This window comes from Cottoperca gobio, chromosome 16 (genome assembly GCF_900634415.1).
Source record: "Cottoperca gobio chromosome 16, fCotGob3.1, whole genome shotgun sequence".
NCBI classification, from domain to species: Eukaryota; Metazoa; Chordata; class Actinopteri; order Perciformes; family Bovichtidae; genus Cottoperca; species Cottoperca gobio.
The window spans coordinates 2,403,996-2,424,534 of record NC_041370.1 but is presented as its reverse complement, the minus strand read 5'-3'; the positions used below and the strand labels follow the sequence as shown (position 1 = coordinate 2,424,534).

At 44.3% G+C, this 20,539-nt stretch overlaps 1 protein-coding gene across 7 annotated transcripts in view; it reads left to right on the top strand.

Annotated features, from left to right (window-relative positions):
* Positions 1–20,470, top strand: part of cspg5a (chondroitin sulfate proteoglycan 5a) — a 42,759-nt gene extending 22,289 nt beyond the window's left edge. The window contains exons 3-7 of one of the 7 annotated variants that reach the window (XM_029451032.1): positions 6,311–6,499; positions 11,417–11,495; positions 14,690–14,746; positions 17,408–17,509; positions 19,418–19,555. In XM_029451032.1, coding sequence (XP_029306892.1) covers positions 6,311–6,499; positions 11,417–11,495; positions 14,690–14,746; positions 17,408–17,494 — 412 coding nt within the window. In that variant the 3' untranslated portion in view covers positions 17,495–17,509; positions 19,418–19,555. Of the gene's footprint in view, positions 1–6,310; positions 6,500–11,416; positions 11,574–14,689; positions 14,747–17,407; positions 17,510–19,417 lie in introns of all 7 variants that reach the window. The other 6 variants (XM_029451029.1, XM_029451028.1, XM_029451027.1 and 3 more) reach the window with 6 other exon arrangements.
* Positions 20,471–20,539: the final 69 nt, after the last annotated feature.

Here is a 20,539-nt window from a genome sequence, read left to right as displayed (position 1 = left end):
GATTATGGGTGTATTAGGCATCACTTGCAAGTCAAAGAGCGCGAGGTCGTGGAATCCGGACAGAGGACAAACACACTGGAGATTTACGACTGTGGAGAAAGTCGGGACAAAAGACACACACACACACACACACACACACACACACACACACACACAAATGCACACGCACACTCACACACAGCTTGTTTTTGCCAAAGGTAGTCCGCCCTGAAATATTCAATTGTTGACATGCACATACACACATGCACACAATAGTTTTTGGCAGTGGTCATCTTGCTCTAGGGTAACTTAGTTTTGAACACTAGATTCACGGCACACACACACACACACACACACATGTAGTTTACACACACACACACTCGTCAGGTTTCTATTGATCCTCATGTGGGCAGTGCTGACAGCTCTCTCTGTCTCACTCAAGTTCCTCTAAATGTTTCCTGCTCGTCTTCTCAAAGAGCCGTAGAGGCGACCACGTGTATCCATGTGCACAAAGGGACTTCTGGTGTTTCCTGAACTGAAGCCACACAACTAGCTGCCTTTATTACATCGCAATTTGCAATTACATTATACTTAACTTGCGATCTGGATGTATTTATTTATCTCAGATTGTTATGGGAAGAAGTGCAACACAAACATCACGTCCAGTAAGGTAATAAAGAAGATGTATTTATTGTCATCCAAGGAATACTTCTACATTTTGGGAAATAAGCTCGCTGGCTTTCTTGCAGAGAGTTAGATGAGAAGATACCAGTTAGCTTAGCTTAGCTTAGCTTAGCTTAGCTTAGCTTAGCGTGAAGACCGAAGAAGGAGGAAACATCCAATCTCAAGTTCAATAACCTGAACCTCTTAAACTCACTGATGTTAACAGACGCCTGTCAGCCAATGAGGAGTTCCTGAATATAAGGTTATAAAAGGAGCTTCTTTAAGGGCGTTAACCGCCAACATGTACTTTATCTGTCCTCCAGATGAAGCCATGTGTCAGTCCTCCAGTTTGTATGCTGTCAGTCTTCCTGGCTGAAGGAAGGGCCACATCTGCACCGGGGTAATTGGTTGACAGTTGATGGTACTGTGAGGGACACCTGTGAGGGACACCTGAGCGTTATGCTAATAGCTTTCAGTTGTTCCCAGAGCTGCAGAGTGGATTTGTTAACCAGCCTCTTGTGATATGTGACAGTCTGTCGACAGCACAGACAGACAGCTCTGCAGAAAGTGAAATATAAATGTGACCAGCAGAAAATCTACTAAATTAGGTTTAATATTTAAGAAATGTTTGTTTTGGATGGTGCAATGGAGGCTTTTGTTCTGTAGAAACTGGATTCTTCTAACGCCAACTGGAGAACAGCGATTACGTCGTCATGTTTTCAAATCCGTTTTCAAATTGAAGGATTTAGATGCAGAGGACTGGAAGCCTCGGGGAAATCTAGAAGACTGACGGATGAAGACGAGAAGCATCTGACCTAAAATAATGTCACATGTTTCAGACGCTGGATTATGATCAATATGTATTTCATTACGTACAGAGCTGCAGCCTCCTGTCCCATCGCCACGCGCCACATTAAGAGCAGCAGAAGAAGAAACAAGTAGAAAACACAAAACACGGAAATAAATACAAATTCAATATGTAGAACAAAAACATCAAATAAAGTACACAGGTGCTCCTCCTCCTCTTCTTCCTCCTTCTCCTCCTCCTCCCTTTCCTCTTCCTCTTCCTCTTCTTCCTCTTCCTACTCCTCCTTCTTGCCCTCCTCATCTTTCTCCTCCTCCTCATCTTCCTCCTCTTCCCCCTCCTCCCCCCCCCTCCTACTCCTCCTCCTCTGTCAGCATTTTAAAACCCCATGCCGTTAGTATTTGTGCCGTCAGCCTGCCCGGTGCTTGTCCTTCCTCTCCGAGCCTTCAGCGTGATGAGAAGGTCTGCGGTCTTCAGTATCAGTAGCAGATGTTCTCTTGTCTAAACTGGCGATAGAGAGAAGTTCTCTTGTCCTCTGCTGTCTTTTATCTCCAGATCCTTTCTGGGTGCTGCAGGTTTCACTCAGTGTTTCTTTCCTTCGTCCACCTTCATCAGTTCTTGCATGAGAGAATATGAACTGCTTCCAGGAAGAAATGTTTAAAAATAGTGTTGTTTTAATGCAAATCTAGGATTTATGCTAAGATATTCAGAAGGCAGCGTGCCGTGCCCTCTCCTGTCAGGACAGATCCTCCCTCTAACCTCTCAAAGACCTTTACTTTGAAGCATTTCTCCGCTCTGCTCGTTCTACGTCCATTCTGCAAAAGAACATTTGCTATTCTTTGACATGTTTGTGCCGGTCATCTCTGCAGCTGGCAGTCTCCGTCATTCACCGGAGAATACAACGTTGACGTCTCACACTTTAAGTTAACGTGGTGAACTTGTTAGCAAGCACCTGCTTATTTACACATCCAGCAGTTAAAGTCTTCTTGTAGCTCTGACTTTGGTCTCTGAAGCTGCTAAATGCTCCACGAGGGCCGAAACTAACAACTGTTCTTATTATCCATGAATCTGCAACTGTAACTTAAACCATTAATCGATTAATGGTGCTGAACAGGAAGTGTACTGTACTGAAGCAGAATAAGTAAAGCTGCGCTGACGTCGTCTCGCTTCAACCTGCACCTGATATCAGAGTTTTAAGTTTCCCATCACTTCCTGTTCTCTGTTGGCTTTTACCCATAAACACACCGACCCGTGTGTCTTGAATTGTCCTTGCAGACTCTCCTCACAGCCCCCGCCGTCTCTCACCCTCCATTACTGCTCATCAAAAGCAGCAGGGGGTGTTATTAGAGGGCCATAACCCCAGCTGCATCACTGTCCCCCTCTGTTAGTTCAATTAAAGACTCTCACTCCGTCTGACACTCCCTTTACTGCCCCAGCAGGCCGGGCTAATCAGGTAAACATTGAGATGTGTTGGCTTGATGCTAATTCTGCTGTATTCCTGCCGGGCTGCGACGACACTTTAAATCTGCGGTGAGGGAGGTAATGATGGGTCGGAGCAGAAGAAAATCTCTGCCGTGGGACACAATGAGAGGACCTGAGAGACGCGAGGGAGGTTTAATAGAGAAGGAGGGGGGGGACGAGGGAGGCTGGTCGACACATCGCTGCTTTTAATGTTGAAAAGATTGTTTCTCTTCCCCTGATGAGGAAAGGTTTGTGTGCAGCTGCCCTGGACGTGAGGAGAGAATCCAATGTTAAACTCAAACAGCAGTAAATGGTGCTTTTGTCTGCAGACACATGTTGTCCCCTCTGGCTCTGACAGCGTGGCTCTCTGCAGAGAATGTTGCAAGAACAAACTCCCCGGATGCTGTGACTCGTGTGACACGATGAGCTCTGATATAAACACATGAACGCTCACATGTTGTGGAGTTGCTCCTGTGTTTTCTGCGTTGGTGATTTGAATGTTGTTTGGACGGTGATGGAGCTCTACGGCTCGGAGGAACAGACACTTCCCTGAAGCTCATTCCTTTACAACTATAACCAAACCACAGCGTTCACCTTGGACTGCTGCTCTCCTCCTAATGTCAGAGAAAGAGATCTGACAAAAAATCAGTTGCACGAACTGAAAGCAGAGACATGATTCAGCTGGAGGCGCTCGGCAAAGTGCAGGAGGGAGGAGGAGGAGGAGGAGGAGGAGGAGGAGGAGGAGGAGGGAGTCGAGGAGAGGGAGGTAAAGAGCCAGTGAACAAGAAAAAGAGATTTCCGAGAAGACAAGCAGCGAGAGGAAGACGGTGGAGGAAGAGAGGAAGACGGGGGAGGAAGAGAGGAAGTGGGGAGGGAGGGAGAAAGGGGGGGGGCAGGGAGGGGAAGTAGAGAGGAAGACAGAAAAGAAATGGGAACTAGCCGCTAAAGCACAACTGTGTCCCTGTGGACGGCTGAGCGAGGATGCATGCGTGTGATGGAATGACATGTCAGCGCCGCATCTGCTCCATTTTGCCGCTCAGCTGGGTTGCCATGACGACCAGCACATCCTCGCTCGCTCGCCTAACGGGGATTAAAGGCAGGGAGATAGTTATGGTATGTTCTATTTATATGTATGTATTTGCTATATGTATCTATGTCTATATATTCTCTGTCTCTCTATCTGATACTATATTCTCTGTCATTCGTCTTCTCTCTTGGATATCTCTATTTTTCTTCTTGGGTATAAATCTCTAGTCTCTAGGTTCTCTGATCTTATATGTTTGTTGTCATCTCTAGCTCTTTCTCTCTCTCTAGTGTCTCTATCTGTAGTCGAGCTCTAATAGAGAGAGTCTCTAGAGAGTCGAGAGAGGTCGGGGAAGAGAGAGAGAAGGAGAGTATCGAAAGAGAGAGAGGTTGGTGGCTAGGTGATATAGGTATCTCTGGCTCTCTAGATCTATGGGAGATATAGAGATCTCTAGTCTCTCTCTATCCATGTCTATCTCTATATCGTCTGGTTAGGGTGTCTATATATCGCATCTCTGTATATCTATATCTATATCTCTATATATCTCTCTTTTGTCTATCCTCTATCTCTATATGTATCTATCTCCTCTATATGTATCTCTTGTACTATGTTCTATCTCTCTCTCTCTCTCTCGATAATCTCTCTCTCTCTCTGTTCTCCATATCTATGTCTCTGTCTCATCTCTCTCCTCTCTCTCTCTCTCTCTCTCTATTGTCTCTCTCTCTGTCTCTGTCTCTCTCTCTCTCTCTCTCTCTCTCTCTCTCTCTCTCTCTCTCTCTCTCTCTCTCTCTCTGTCTCTCTCTCCCTCTCCCTCTCTCTCCATCCCTCCCCTCCCTACATCTAACTCTGGCTTACATAAATCTTTTCTTTGTGTGAGAGCAGAATTGCTCTGGGGTTGAGTGCATTGAAGTCTCCCTGAAAATGTGATATCAGGCATCATCCCTCCCCCTCTCTCTCCACTCTCTCCCCCTCTCTCTCCCTCTCTCCCCCTCTGTCTCTCTCTTTTCCTCACATATGCCCACACTCAAAATGTCTCCTGGCTCGTTGCCAGCGTTTTCCCTTCAGCTGGTAAAATAAAAGCTCCAAGGATTCAGGACGGATACAGGAAGTGGGTCGGTGAAAAGAGCCTGTTTAGCATGTAGAGAACGTAGCCGCAGCGGCCATACGCCCCCGACACCTCCTTCCACTTTATATCCCCTCATCTGTGTGTGTGTGTGTGTGTCTGATGTCCACGTGTGACAAAGAGCGGGGCGGGGAACAGTTAATTGCTTTGTCATTGGTTAATTAAAGCTCTTCTGTTCAGAGCTGCTGTGGTCATTTTGGTTTCATGACCCCCGGATGCTCAAAACCCACTGAAACTAAATGTCTGATTAATATTTATATGAAAATACTTGGGTGAGAAACGGAGCGCCGTTTCCTTCATGCTTGAAAAGCTCCCTCTGGCAGTTTTGTGTTTTAACTTTGTGTTTGTGTCGGGCACTTTGACAGCCCTGAAGAAAAATATATTAAGACTTCCTTTAGTAACAACACGCCCAAATATGGTAAATGGTGAAAGTAATATTGACACGTTGTAGAGAAACTCATTATTAGAGAATAAACAAAAATATTATATAATAAAAAAGATGTAGATCTAGTCCGCCGTAGAGCTGGCCACACACACACACAGAATAACACACAGCCACACATTTAAAGTCTTGTTAAGCGACAAACAAACAGTCTGCAGGAAGCCATCTGCCTTAATGTCTCCGGGCGGACTCTGCCGAACAGCTACGGAGGGGGTCAGTGTGTGGTTTTGAGCGTGCGTCCACATATGTGCCTATAATGTACATGGATGCCCATATGTATCGTGTAAGATCTTATACAGGCGAATGTGTTTTATGATTTTCTCTCAGCTTTGTGTTTGTGTGTGACAGCGAGAGTGTTTGGAGCCCTCGGCCATGTTTCTTTTCATGTTCACTTTCTATTCTCAGACACACAGAGTGATATTATCCGTTCTGAATAAAGCATCGTTCAAAAGCCACTGGCGACTCTTCCATCCCGCTAACGCGCCTGCGGTCCATTACTTCACAATAACACTGAAGACTTATGTAACATGTGGAACATTATGCTTTTACCGCTCTCTCAGACTGCACACCAAAAGCAATTAAATATAATCAGGAACAGAAAGGAGATGTGTTCACTAACAGATTAAATATGGAGTGTTAAATGATGCTTAAATATATGAATGTTGCCAAGCTAAGAATGTAGATGTTACAAGCCGAGCATCTCATGGACTAAGACTAACCTCTTCCTCTTTGTTTCTCTCTATCTTCCCTTTCACACCTCTCGTCCTCCCTCTGCCATCCACCCTTTTGTTTCCTCCCTCTTCTCTCTTGTAGATGTAACGTCCAGGATTACATCTGGCACAAAGGTGCTCGCTGCGAGTCGGTGGTGACCGAGTTCCAGGTGATGTGTTTGGCCGTGGGCGCCTCGGCTCTGGTGGTCCTCTTGCTCTTCATGATCGTCGTCTGCTTCGCCAAGAAGCTCCACGTGCTCAAGACGGAGAACAAGAAGCTGCGCAAGCGCAGGTGAGGCTCCATCAGGTGTCTGCGCTAAGAGATATGAGGAGTTTGAGCGGGTCATTGGAAGCATCATTCACTCCAGTTCACTTCTTTTGAGCGATATCACTGAGACTCTTACTCCCTCCATTTATATTCAGCTATGCTAACAAAACCTTTGAGAAGAAGAAAGATGTAAGACCTTTCTAACACAGAAATATACATCTCCATCTGTCAACATCTCCTTTCAGTGTCCCGCAGGCTGCACGCTCTTTGAGTCGGTGGATTCATTTGTCTAAGTTTAAAAGATCAATCAAACAAAAGTAAAGTCTTCAGTGCCTTGCTCAAAGGCATTCTGGCGCAGCAGATTCATCACCCAGCGGTCACAGTCTCGGCTGCGCTACATTACTCCCATCGATGTTAAAGATTGAAGGAGTTTGTTTCTGCAGCTGCCTCGGGGCCAAACCGCTGCCCCGGCTCGTGCTAAGTGCGAAGTTTGAAAGAATGACAGAGACAGAGCGGTCGATAGAGAGCGAGAGCACAGGAGGAAAGTTCTGCAGAAATCAAATCTAAAGGCGAAGCAGACCAAGCAACAGCTTTGAACACTCAGTCAATATGTCAGTGCCAATAAGTGTGACAGAGGGGGGACGGTCTGAAAGTCTAAAAAGTCATATTTGTGTTGATCAGATACTAATCTCAATTCTAAATGGTTGTCGTACGCAAATGACTCATCAGCGCCTCCTCTTTGAAGTCGATGGTGGAAGAAGAAGACGCAGATAACAAACACGTTTTTGGTATTTGGAAAGATTTGTGTGAATCTTGACTTCTTTCTGATTTAATCTGAATTAAATGTGATGTTTTAGAATAAAGTTAAGAGATGAGTGTCACCGGCTCGCAGCAGAGTTTCACTGATCTCACGGAAAGATTGAGATTTGGGGAAAATATGTGCGCTGGCTCGTGTCCTTCGCGGGACCAGAGACAGACGAGGCCCGTGTGCCGTCGTCACAGGAATTATTTTCCACAACAAGAACTTTTCAGGCAAAAAAATGGCCCAAGAATCCAGAGTGATGGGGGCCACGGAGGATCAGAGTCCGGTTTAAAGACGGGGTTGAACCTGTTACTTCTCAGCCCAGACGTTTATTGCCGTCACATAAGAGAAGCCTTAGAATTAGATTTATTTCCATGTTTCTAACAATGCAGTTCATCTTATTAAACATGTGGAAGCATCAGGTCGTAAAGGTGGGAATCTGAATCATCCCACATTTGAGTTTGTGCCAGCGATGAAGGTGGGAAAGAAAAGCAGATAGAGGAAGAGGAGGGTCTGTGAGACAGAGGAGAATGGAGATGGGGGGGGGGATGGGCAATGAGAGGAGAGATAGAGACAGTCTGAAGGAGGAAGAGGGGGGCAGGAGAGATCTACGGGAAATAGGAGGTGATTTAAAGTGAACGAGTGAGAAAGACGATGAAGGAATGCAGGAGATGAAGAAGGAGGGAGGGGCGGCTCCCTGATGGTGAGCAGCCGGCAGTGAAGCAGAAGACAGAAGAGAAGAGGAAGAGAAGCCGATGTTAATGAAGCTACAAATAATATTTAAACTAATTAAATCCTTTATTTTCGCACTTTAAAGGCTGCTCTTAATATTTAGTGTTCGCAGCATCGAGGAGTCGACACCTGTAGATCTTCATGTTTCATTAATATATCTTTCCTCTCGGACACGTTCTCACACTTTAGAGCTGAGCGGTATTTATCTGGAGGTCGAGCGCCCGACTGGAATGCAGATTTGCTGCCTATTTTTTATTGTTTCAATGTTTTCAGTACAAATAAAGTCATAAAAAGATGTTTGGCTAGAAGCACTGGAGTTTGTTTAACACACGTTGGGGGACGACAAACACACTCTTTTTAAACAATTTAAATGCTTTTACTGTTGGACCTGAAAACAAACTCTGATGCGTGTTGGCATACATTTTAAATAAATAAATAAAAAGGCAGTATAAGCAAATTCCTGATACTTACAATCTGACATTTTGGACTAAAATAATAGACGAAAAGAATAATATAAAATATATATATATAATAATATAAGATATTTTGCAGTGAAATGTTGAAACAGAAAAATGAAACATGAACAAATGTTCACTCAGAAATGATGCTTTTATTACAGCATTGATTGTAGCCGTCATGTACATGATGCTTCATAGGAACCTCGAGAACCCTGAAGAACCCTGAAGAACCTTGAAGAACCCTGAAGAACCCTGAAGAACCCTGAAGAACCCTGAAGAACGTTGGTGTTTGGTGTGAAACATGAAGATAAAAAGACGATCAGAGGGAGGACTGAATACAAACAGAAGGAGAGAACAAGTGTGAGAAACAGATTGAAGGAGGAATTGAATATAAAAAGGAGTGGGAGGGGGGGGGGGGGGGTGTTCAGCTTTGCTTTGGCAGTGCCGGTTGTTTTAGCGTTGATCTCCCTAGCAACAGAGCCGTCGTGGATGAGCAGCAGCCCGGCGATCGAGCGCCGGAGATGCCAATGTGAACCGAATGACCGAATTCTCAGCACCAGATCCCACGCTACAGGGACTATTCTTAGCTCCCCAAGGAAGATTATCATGCCAGTCATGGTGGAGGAGATTATGGATGATGAAGATGAGGGTGAAGAGGAGAAGTGGTGCAGTAGCAGCCTTCACGCGACGCTAGCAGAAATTTAAATGGAGAAAAAGGATGATGTCATTGGTACTCTGAATCCAGCTGAAAGTAGGGCAGTCTGAACAGGAGTGGGGGAGGGAGGGAGAAGCAGAGGGAGGAGGGGTTGACCTACATACAGCTGTGCGACCTGAGGGGTGTGTGTGTGTGTGTGTGTGTGTGTGTGTGTGTGTGTGTGTGTGTGTGTGTGTGTAGCGGCAGAGTGTAGCATGAAAGAAACAACAGTCTCATCAAGTGGTCGGCTAAAAGAAATCGAAGAGGAGCGAGGACGAGGAGGAGGGTGACAGATAAGAGGAGTGAAAAGGAGGGAAGAATGAAATGGAGGAGGAGGAAGAGGAGGAGGAGGAAGAGGAGGGGGGAGTGAAGGAGAAACTGTTGCAGAAGAGGAGAGAAGGAAAGAGAAAGTGAAACAGAGAGAGAGGAATAAGAGAAAAAAGCTCAGCATGACACATTCAGAGGTGTGTGTGTGTGTGTGTGCGTCTGTGTGTGTGTGTGTGTGTGTGTGTGTGTGTGTGTGTGTGTGTGTGTGTGCACTGCTGACAAAGCTCATGAATACATGAGACTCCCACACTCCCCCATCTGCTGTGGGTAATCACAGTCGCAGCATTTCTCTGCTGCAGTCGAGATCAGACTCAACATCCTGGTCAAAGATGGAGGACGAGAAATAAAGATGGCCGACATCCTTCTCATGAGACATTTCAGAATCGGTATCATCAGTCAGTTAATGACATGTTGGTCTCCTAACTTCTTCCTCTATTATTACCTTTCTTATTTATATTACATTATGTGTTATTGCCTTTTATGCATCTTTTATATCTTTAGATATATATCTTTAAACTTGTATTGAGGCAGATTCTAACAGCTGGCCTCGCTCCGTCCAAACCAAACCATTTCATGAGGGTTACGTGCGGGTCTATTTCTTGGTAGCTGGTTTCTGACTTTGTGCTGATGGGAGAATATGATCTCTGTCTCTCGTCATTACCTCGTCTTTGATTGTCCCGTCACAGCGTGCATAAAATACATGTGATCTCGCATTAAGATCAGAGAGAGACGGCCGCTTTTTGGCAGGAAGTAGATCACGGCCTGTTTAACTATAGATTTGACGGAGGAGAAACACAACGAGACATTTGAGTTCAGGTTCAAATGACAGCTGTTTCATATATGAGAAGGAAGATTTGAGGACAGGAATCTGTGACGCATCCAGTCCCTGAGACAAACATCTCCTCCCGCCGAGAAGTCGGAGACAAAGAAGAAAGAGGAAGAAATTCAAAGAGTCTACTTCAGTCGAAAGGGAACTCCTGAAGTTTGCCGCTTCCCCGACGAGATAAAAGAAACGTCTGCGTACTGTGTGATTATTATGCTTTGTTTTATGTATTTGTAAGACGCCATGAGCAATGTTGAATAGAGAAGAGCGTACCCGAGTTATCTTAAAGCCAATTTAAAGATGTAGCTTCATGTCCTCTGGCAGGTGGCAGGTAAAACCAAACAGACATGACAGGACACAGCGTCACTTATCACACACGATCAACAAGGAGTTTATGTCACAACAAGTTCAAAACAAGAAGATTTGCAGAGGAAAAGCACAAAATAATGTTGCAGTGCGTTCATGATCTGCTCCATCTTCATCTGTTGGTCACATCATGACATCATGACGGTCGTGAGTAAAAGTTTAGCGTCTGTGGAGACTCGCGTACAAACCAGGAAACATAAATCTGATGGTCAGAAATGAAACATTTTGTTGCATCACAGATAAAATGTGTGTGTTTTGTTTTACTTGCTGTCTAACTAATGCTGCTTTCTGGCTTTTTTCTCCCCCCCCCCCCCCCCCCCCCCCCCTCTTTTTTTTTTCTTTTGTCTGTCTTTTCTTCAAAAATGTAATCTTTTTCTTAAATTTCTCCTTCTTCTTGCCCCGTTTGCCCTTTCCTTTGCCGCCTCTTCATCGTCTCTCCTTTTGTTTTGCTCACCTGTCTCTTCTCCTTCTCTCACCTTGTGCATCACCTCCTGTAAATGTCATCACTTCCTGTTCCTCCTCTTGGATTCTTTTCAAATCCTCAAACTGTTTCCCCACATCTCCCTCTTTTACTCTCTTCACCCTCCTTTTATTCCTCCTCTCTACATCCTTTCTTTCTTTTCCCCTCTCCTCACTCCTCACTCCTCACACCACATTTATTTCCCTCATCTTCCTCTCCACATCCCCCTCCTCCTCTTCCCCACTATGACCCCCCCCCCCTCAATCCTCCGACACACAGCAGTAAGTACCGGCCTTCATCGGAGCAGCACAATGATAATTTCTCCCTGTCCACCATCGCTGAGGGCTCCCACCCAAATGTAAGGAAACTGTGCGACACCCCTCCTAACGTCCCTCATGCCCGTGCATTGGCTTACTATGATAACATTATCTGTCAGGTAACGTGGTTCTCGCCTCTCTCTCTCACCCCTTTTTCTGCATCTCCCCCCGCAAACCCTGCCCGGGCCCCCTGACTCCCCTCCTAATGCATGGGCATGAGTATTCTCAGATACTCCGAGGTGTGCAACGCTGAGGATGAGGGATGGGCGAGGTCGAAGTGCGAGGGAGGATGGCGGGAGTTTTCTCAAGTGGCGAATACAAATCCAGAAAACTATAGGACGCACAAAGAAGCGTGTGTTAGACTTGACCATCATGCATTTAGATCGTGGTTTTTATACAGTTTCATAAACCTTCAATATAATGTATTCCAAAACAATAAGCACGAACTACATCGTTCAATCTCTAAGTCAAAATAACCTGAACAATATAAACCTTGTAACGGCAGAGTGGTTGTATTGCATTGCACTAGATTGTATATGTATATATATATATATATATATATATATATATATATATATATATATATATATATATATATATGTGTGTGCATTGACTGATGCTGTCCAGTCTCATAGTTTCATCGTGTTTATTGATTATTGATCCTATTTTGAAGGTGACGGCAAAACACACAGACATAAACATTGTTCAGTTACAGGATGGACAGGCTGTTACATTTTTATTATTTCAAGGTCAGAAAGCATTAAGTAGTTACACCCCTTCTATTAATGGCATGCTGACAAAGAGGTTAGAGGTTAAATTCCCCCTGAGAGCAGACAGACTGAACATTCTCACAGAGCAGCTAACAAACCGCCCTGGCTTTAACTTAACCGCTTTAAGAGAAAACCCCCACAATCCATCGCTGCGACCCCCGCCCACCTCATCTCTTTCTAACCTGCTCTCTCTCTGATCACCTCTTGCATCGGTGTGTCATGGCATTTCTGCTCTGTCGCTAACATGTGCCAAGCGGTCGCCATGTCAGCCGCCGCAGCTCTGCTTCACTATCTGTTTACAAATCTGTACTTATAACAAAATGTCTGCTTTACTTGTTTATCCTGAAAATGGGGGGGGGGGGGGGGGGGATTTTTCTGGTTTTCTGGGGGGAGGCAGGGGGAGGATTGATGTCACTAACAGGTAAGCTAAAGGTGTGGGACATTTGTGAGAAATGTTCGGGGTTATCAGGATAAACATCTGAGATGCAACGCCCCGCGGCTGCCTGCAGGTGGCAGCAGAGAGCCTCACTAACTGAAGCATGGGTAGCTATAGCGGCAACGCTAGCGTTGTAGCAGCATGGGTAGTTCTCGTGCTGCAACTCAGGTAGAGCTTGTTTTGTTTTGATTTGTTTTAGAGTCGTTTTAAGATGTGGTACCACCCTCTAACAACTCCATCAGTAGTTTTGTTCACTTGTAAAAGCTACAGCAACAACTAGTCGTTTCTATAGAACTCTCATTTTATTTCATGCTAGCTCAACAGTTTTAGACATCTCATTTCTTTAGAGGCAAGTGTCTCGTCCACTCATTTTAACCACATCCAAATATCATTTTCATACCCTGAAGAGTAAAAACATCACCTCCTAACAAGTCTCTAAAACTTCCTAACTCAACACAACCTATGCACAAGCCCTAAAATCTCATCCACTGGACTGAATAGTATTTGTAAATACGTTAAATGGTTTGTTTTAGCACACTTAAAGGTACCCTAGTGAAGATTTCAATACATACTTCCGCTGCAAGTTTCATGCTATTCCATTGATTGACAGTTGGCGGCAGTAATGTGCCAAGACATGTAGCAGAAAGGTGAAGTAGAATACTACAAGCTAGCATACAATGCTAAATCAAAGCTATAGATAAAAACCAGCTTTGTAAATGTTTTATGAGGAACTAACTCTCAGCTTGTTTGTAAGGGATCAACGATACACTCAGCGAATGTGAACTTAACTGTGTTTGTTTACACAAATGCTGCACAGGGTACCTTTAACAACACATGTTGTTGTGTTCTGATACCAGGCTCTGTTTGGATCTGGTTTCAGGTTGACAAAATCCCCAAATTCGCTAAATGCTAACGCTCAAATAAATCTGACAGCAAATCTTTTATATCTTCTTGCTCTTGTCTATTAGCATAAAAGCAATATACAGAACATTCACGTAGCTCTATTCTTGTTATTAGTACTTAGCACTGGTTATATATTAGCAGTAAGTGATTCATGATAATTCTATAAGTAACTTTTACTTTTTATTTCACGGGGTCTGTCAAAGATTGTTAGCAAAGCAAAGAAGCGCCACTTTCTGCGACCACTAGAAAACTGCAGAAATCTGAATCTCACCGTTTTTCTAATACTTAAAGCCTCATTGAGCAGAATCTGCACCTCTAGCATCTGTGGTTCTTTACCACAATGTATAACTTTAAACCTAAATAGATCAGAGAAGGGATTCTGCTTTCATAAGCGGAATCGATACTAGATCTGATAGAATGGTATCGTCGGTCAAAGGAAAATCATAAAAAAACAACTTGGTGTAAACTCTGTGATTGACGACCTTTCTTGGCGTTATCTGCACAGTCCAGATGAGGCACACTCGGCTCTCTTGCCCATCCATTAAGCCTAAAACAAACAACGGATTTCCAACTACTATTCAGCCCAGGTTTATTCTCTAATACATCTTCCAACCACGTACGAAACTCATTTAGGCCTCAAACCAAAAACCATACCAACTCACCAATTCCCCCAAAGTACACCCACTAATAAATCAAATAACCTCAATTCCTTTCCAAACTAATAGCCCAGTGTGTGTGACATGGTGGAGAGCCTCACCAGAAACCTTTATTTACTGTGCTAATAATGAGTAACAGCCGGGCAGCACCAGAGAGTGTGTGTTTGAGAAGAGATACCAGAGCCAGCTGGGAATATCAGCTGACGTCTGAAAGGAAGTCTAGTTTCTCCTGCTGTTGGTTTCTGTCTCCAACACTCGATCTCTCTCTGTCTATTGTATCTGTCTGCTTCTATCTCTTCCTGTCTGCCTCCTCTTTCTCGCTACTTAATCTCCCTGTATCGTCTCCCACTCATCTTCTTTCTTTCTGCCCACTTCGATCAGTCTCTCCTCGGCCTCTCTGTCTCTCTACCTGTCTTTCTCTGAGGATGTTTTGAGGAGTATAACTCTTTGCCCCATCCCCCTCCCCTCAGAAAACCATGAGCAGATACACCTGGGAGTGTAAGACCAAAGAGGAGTCCGACTGTGAGGTAAGACCAAATCCCAAATGTCAGATAGTCCTGCCCCCCCCCCCCTCCCCTCTCTCTCACCTTCCCAAACAGCTCTCTCATTGTTACTGTGGACCTGTCAATCACCTCTCAGTGGATCCATCTGAGTCTTACCTCCTCCCACCAAAACAATTCAAACTAAAAATATATATTAAGTCAGGACATGACAGATACACACACATCCCTATTAGAGCTGACTGTACATAACTCATTACTTGACATTTAGTAGATATATAAGAGAGTAAACTATGAGCTCATGAATGTTCATAAGGATGCAAACAAACACTGCTATAGATTTAATCTGCAGGAAAGTATCAATGTAATGAAGCTGTCACTCAAAAGGACACAGAGCTGCATGTAAACCGAGATTAAAAAACAATGTTAGAATTGTGTGAAATCGCCCTTTAACACACATTGAAGGTGCAGAGCCTGAAAATCCAAACTCAATCCCAAACAGACATAAAAACAGGAAGCACACACACACACACACACACACACACACACACACACACACACACACACACACACACACACACACAGGCTACATTTACAGAGAACTTGAACCGTAAACAAACACAGAAAGATGGACATGTAACACATGCACACAGACATTTTGCATACAGCCAACACACATATATACACCAGTTATTTCTAAACAATAACACAAACACACTTGTCTCCCTGCAGTAATAAAGCACTCAGTGTTTCATTCACTGTCGGTAGATTGAACGCTTTTGTCCTCAATCTTCCCTCCACAGTAATTCAGCAGAGATCAGTGACACAGTTTCCTCTGCAGCAAACGCTCAAATGCAATTGTTTCTTGTCAATACTAAATAAATTCAACACAGAAAATGAATTGACCGGGCAAAGCGGGCCGTAATTTCAAAGATGATTTCATTTCCATCGACGGATCAACACTGAATGAACCCTGAAGTCCAAATGCTGCAAGCAGGAAGTACAATTGTCCCTTTACTTTGAATACATTATATGATCCTTCATGCAGTGAGAACAGAACATACTGGGAACATCTAGAGCAAACACATTCTGTGTTTTCTTATTGAATAGTTTTTATTACATCTTTGTCTGTATAAACTGCACGTCCCAGTTTGAGGGAAGAGGAGCCGTGCTGTGCCAAACTATGCTGATCCATTTTATGCCCGTCACACAGCCTCAAGTCCATTTAAAGACGTTCAAGTTATGACCTGTACTTTTCGTCTCCTTATCCCTCTGCACGCAACACAAACACACACATGCACACCAACCTGACACTCGTGAACACAAACACAAAGGTCTTCTGGTAGGTACTCAGAGGAAAGAGCCAGTCAGTAAACACATACCAATCACACACAAGAATGTAAACACGCGCATGGAGAGAGTAGCACAAGAAGGCTAATATTAACTCACACACACACACACACACACACACACACACACACACACACACACACACACACACACACACACACACTCACACACACACATACCAACACAAATAGTTTAATCTGAAGTTTGTGTGGCCAAGCGTAAAAAGAAAAAAGGATGAAAGCTAACAAACACACAGGTGTACTGACTCTCAAACAATGTAAGTTCAAAACATATTTAATCAGCTGCAGGAGAGCTGAAGATAATTCCTGATCCAGACACAAACTCTCAGAACATCCGGCCAGAGACGCACGCCACTGGTGTGGAAAGGAAAGGATAAAATAAAATGTGTTGCACGCTCTGCATTTCTCTTTCATTCAGAAGACGTTTCTTCAATCTTTTTTATTTTTCGTCTACGTCCAGGGATCAGCAGCTCACTACGACCCTTGGTGTGCGTTACTTCCTAAATCTTTCTATAACGTATGCCCTCACAATTATTTAAACGATGCTTTAGTGAGATAACAAATCTACATATAGAGGCTTAAAGTGGGTAACATGTTAAGAAGGTATTTTTCCATCTGATATGAAGTAATGTAGCTGGATGGCTAGTTAGATAAGTAGCGTGTTCTTCCCCGGAGCGGCGGAGAGTGAGACAGAGGCAGAGAGACACCCAGCGATAGCTAGCTAGCTAGCTAGCTAACTAGCGGACAGGCTATGAGGCTAGTTAGCTACCTTGCTAATTCCGCTATGCTTTAATGCTACACTGGTTACAGATAATGAGTCAAACACTCATATGGCGTTAGCAATGTGCTTTCTTACGCTGTGAAAGTGATTAAGTTGTTTAATTTTACTCATGTGCTCTGGCTCTACTTCGTAATGTTACTACTCCACTGCAAAACCTCACCTCACTGAGTCTGCGACTCGCCGCAAGTCGGTTTCAATGAACATTTATAAAAAAGTGAGTCGGTTGCAATCGTTGCTACACATAAAAATGGCCTCCGCTCTGACCGTCCTGCTACATTGATTTGAATGGGGACGTCCATCCTGTTCTATTTCTTTGAAGCAAACGTACAATCCCCCGTTAGCAGCCCACTAAAAGACAAAGAACTGTCCATGTGCCTCCATCATCATCATCATCAGAACCCTGTTTATCTCTGTTCCTACTCCCCCCAAAATGACACCCGCTCTAAAGTCCTCGTGACTCTGTGCCTCCCACCCGCTGCCCGCCCTTCTCCACCCATGCACAACAATTAAATCCAACAAATAAAAAACATTTTCCAGTTTCACGCTGACGGGAGGACAGAGGGCCCCTACCCCGTAACCATGGAAGTGACGTATCCACACGTCCTGCCTGAAGTTACTATCTAGGCCAACAGCCAGCGGGTAAATGCTCTCACTGCTCTTCCTTTCTAAAAGTGCCATTGAATTGAAACGCAAACATTCAATTAGGGGATGTTAGTGAATGGCACAGGCCTCAGGGTCCTGAAACTGATGTGTGTGAATCTACCAACCTGTGTGCCTGAATGAATGTGTGTATCTCACCATACACCAACGTGTGTGTTTGTCTGAAGGATGTGTATGTGCCCGTGTGTGTGAGTGTGTGACAAACAGGCGCAGACGGGCGCCCCAGGATGCCTCAGCGCAGCAGGGTCGATGATGCCATGCAATATTAATGGGGATAAGAGGCTGGAAAAACAGAGCTAAAATGGACTCCGCGATCAATTTGTTCCCTCTGACCTTAATTAAATTCAAATGAATTGAATTGAAACCTCTTAAAACACGTTTTTTTTGTCCCCAGCGACTGCTTGGGTATGTATGACGGTGGTACCCACAGATAATCAGCCGGAGTGGAGAGTTTATGTGTCTCTTTGTTTTCTTTTGGGACAATAAATGCGAGGAGGTGAAGCAGGAGGAGACGGGGCGTTCTGCATGAGCGATCATTACCATACACAGGGGCATATAGTAAAGGTCTTGCATGTGGATGTGCATGTGCTTCTTGGGTTGCGTGAAAGGGGGGGAAGGAGGGGGGTGGTGTCGCTCATGCAGCTCACCTCACTGTCTCCTCAACCAAACATGACATGCCAGTCGAGCATGATGATGCCTCCAAACCACTGTGATGGCTGCTACTTCAAACTGGTTTTGTTTGGAGTAACAATACAATAAGTGCAACTTGATTTTGTTGAATATTTGATGATATTTTGCTTCTTTCTGGCAGTCTCTAAAGGATCATACCAGGTTTAAGCCCTCGTACAACAAATCAAATATTCTCTACATCATCAAACAATGCTGCTGTTTCAGAATGTTTCCATCATTCAAGGTGTCCATTGGTTTACGTTGATTTCCCCCGATACACAATGTTCAGCAAAGCCAGATTTTCCTGTGGTGTGAGGTATGTTAAGGGCGCACCAATTTCAAATTGTAAATATTACAAATGTTTGCTATTAGATTTTCACGCTGTACAGAAATGAATGGAAACCAATAGCTACCTGGAATAATAGATCCACAAATCTGAAACTGCAAAGCAAGCATTGAGAGAAGGTCAGCAGACGTGTGAAGTGTTTGTAGTTAAGGGGCTAAAACTTACAAACACACTGGTGTGGTTCTTTAGAGCATGAAGGTGGAACATGAACATGCGTTGTGCATGAAATAAAAGACAAAAAGCAAAAGTATATTGAGTCTAAGTTCATCTTGGTTTTCTTCAACCAAATCCCCAGAAAATTGCATCGATGTTTGACGATTCTGCAAAACACTAGATGACGTTTGAAGACAACTATTTTTATGCCCGATGCCAACATTTCTGAAGTTCTTCTATCTGCACATAGCAACTACTGTGGGGTCAAGGAAAGAGCATGGTTATGGTAAAGGTTAAGGTATGTTTGGGTCAGGCGACTTAAATACAAATGTTAGAGAAACATTATGCTCACAATATTTAAAAGGACAAATGTTAATGTCTGACGGGAAGTGAACTTTAGTATTCTACTTGAAACACACTTTACCTTCTGCCTCACTACATAAAGGACTGACTACTTCATGAATTGGTACTGAATGTTGGCATTGGGTGTAAATTGTAAAGGTGCAGAATCGTCCAATGTGGATGGATTGAATGGGATAAAAAGCTGGTTTTCTTTGCCTTTAACAAAGAATAACGAAGTCTTTGAGGGAATCCAGTTCTGATGGGTTGATCAGAATTTGTCCACCAATTGGCAGGTTCAAAGTTGCAGCTGAACATGAAAGTGATGACGGTTGTTGTGGTTCTAACTGTACTTTCTGCCCCCACCCCTTCCTGGGTAGGATGATCCTAATTCCCAGAACAAGCTGGAGGACCAGGTGAAGGCCCCGTCCAAGGAGGATGACTCCCTCAACATCCACAACTCTCTGACCCCCAAACACGAGAACCACAAGGTCCTGGGCGAGGAGAACTCCTCGGAGGTAAACTCACTGCAGAACAACATGATGTGAAAACAAAACAAAAACCAAACCACCCCAGCAACCTGACAACACGACACCGAAAATGACAAGGTGCGCCGGCAACGGGAGCCCCCAAATCCCTCCCTGCTCTCTTCGTCCGTCCGCTGCCGAGTGCGCCTTACCGGTCAACCAACCAATCAACCAACCAGCCTGCCACCGTACCAGCCAAACCAACCCAGTCTGCAACCGTCTACAACACGGCAACACTGCCACCAAGCGGCCCCGGGCCGCTGCAAAAAACGTACACCACCACCACCGCCGCCGCCGCCACTGACCCCGCTAAGAGTAAACCCCCTCCCACCAACCTCACCCTGCCGCCGCCTCGCAACCCCCTCTTACATCCACTCACGCCCCTGTTTCGCAGCCCAACCCCCTTGTTGCTGTCACCCTACTCTCCCTTATCTCTCTTACCTGCGCACACACACACACACACATACACACACACACACACACACATAAGAAGCACACACATACAGTGAAAATATGAAGACATCAACATGCGTATATGTATACACACACACACACACCACCTTCCCCTGCCTGCATTGGTGTATTTTGTAAAAAGAAAGAAATCATACAGAAGTTTAAAACGTACGTAAAACGTCATTGTAAAAAAAAAAGTAAAGATAAAGCTACTGAGAGGTTTTGATGTTTGTCTGACTAATCCAGTGAGTATGTATAAATATTGGAGAAAAAAAATTAGCTTGGATTGATTTAAAAAGAAGCAACACAATGTGTCTTGGTTTTCATTGATGTGATTTCTAATCCTTTGATGTACTTGTTTTTTTGTTTTTTTTTTGTACTTTTTTGGGACTTCGAACAGAGAATAAACAAACGAGATTCAGACAGTTGTTGAAATAAACCTTTTTAACATGACCTCTGTGGATCCTGTGTTTTCCTCAGCGTCGCCTCCCCTTTCTTCCCCCCTGAGCTCCAACACTCTGC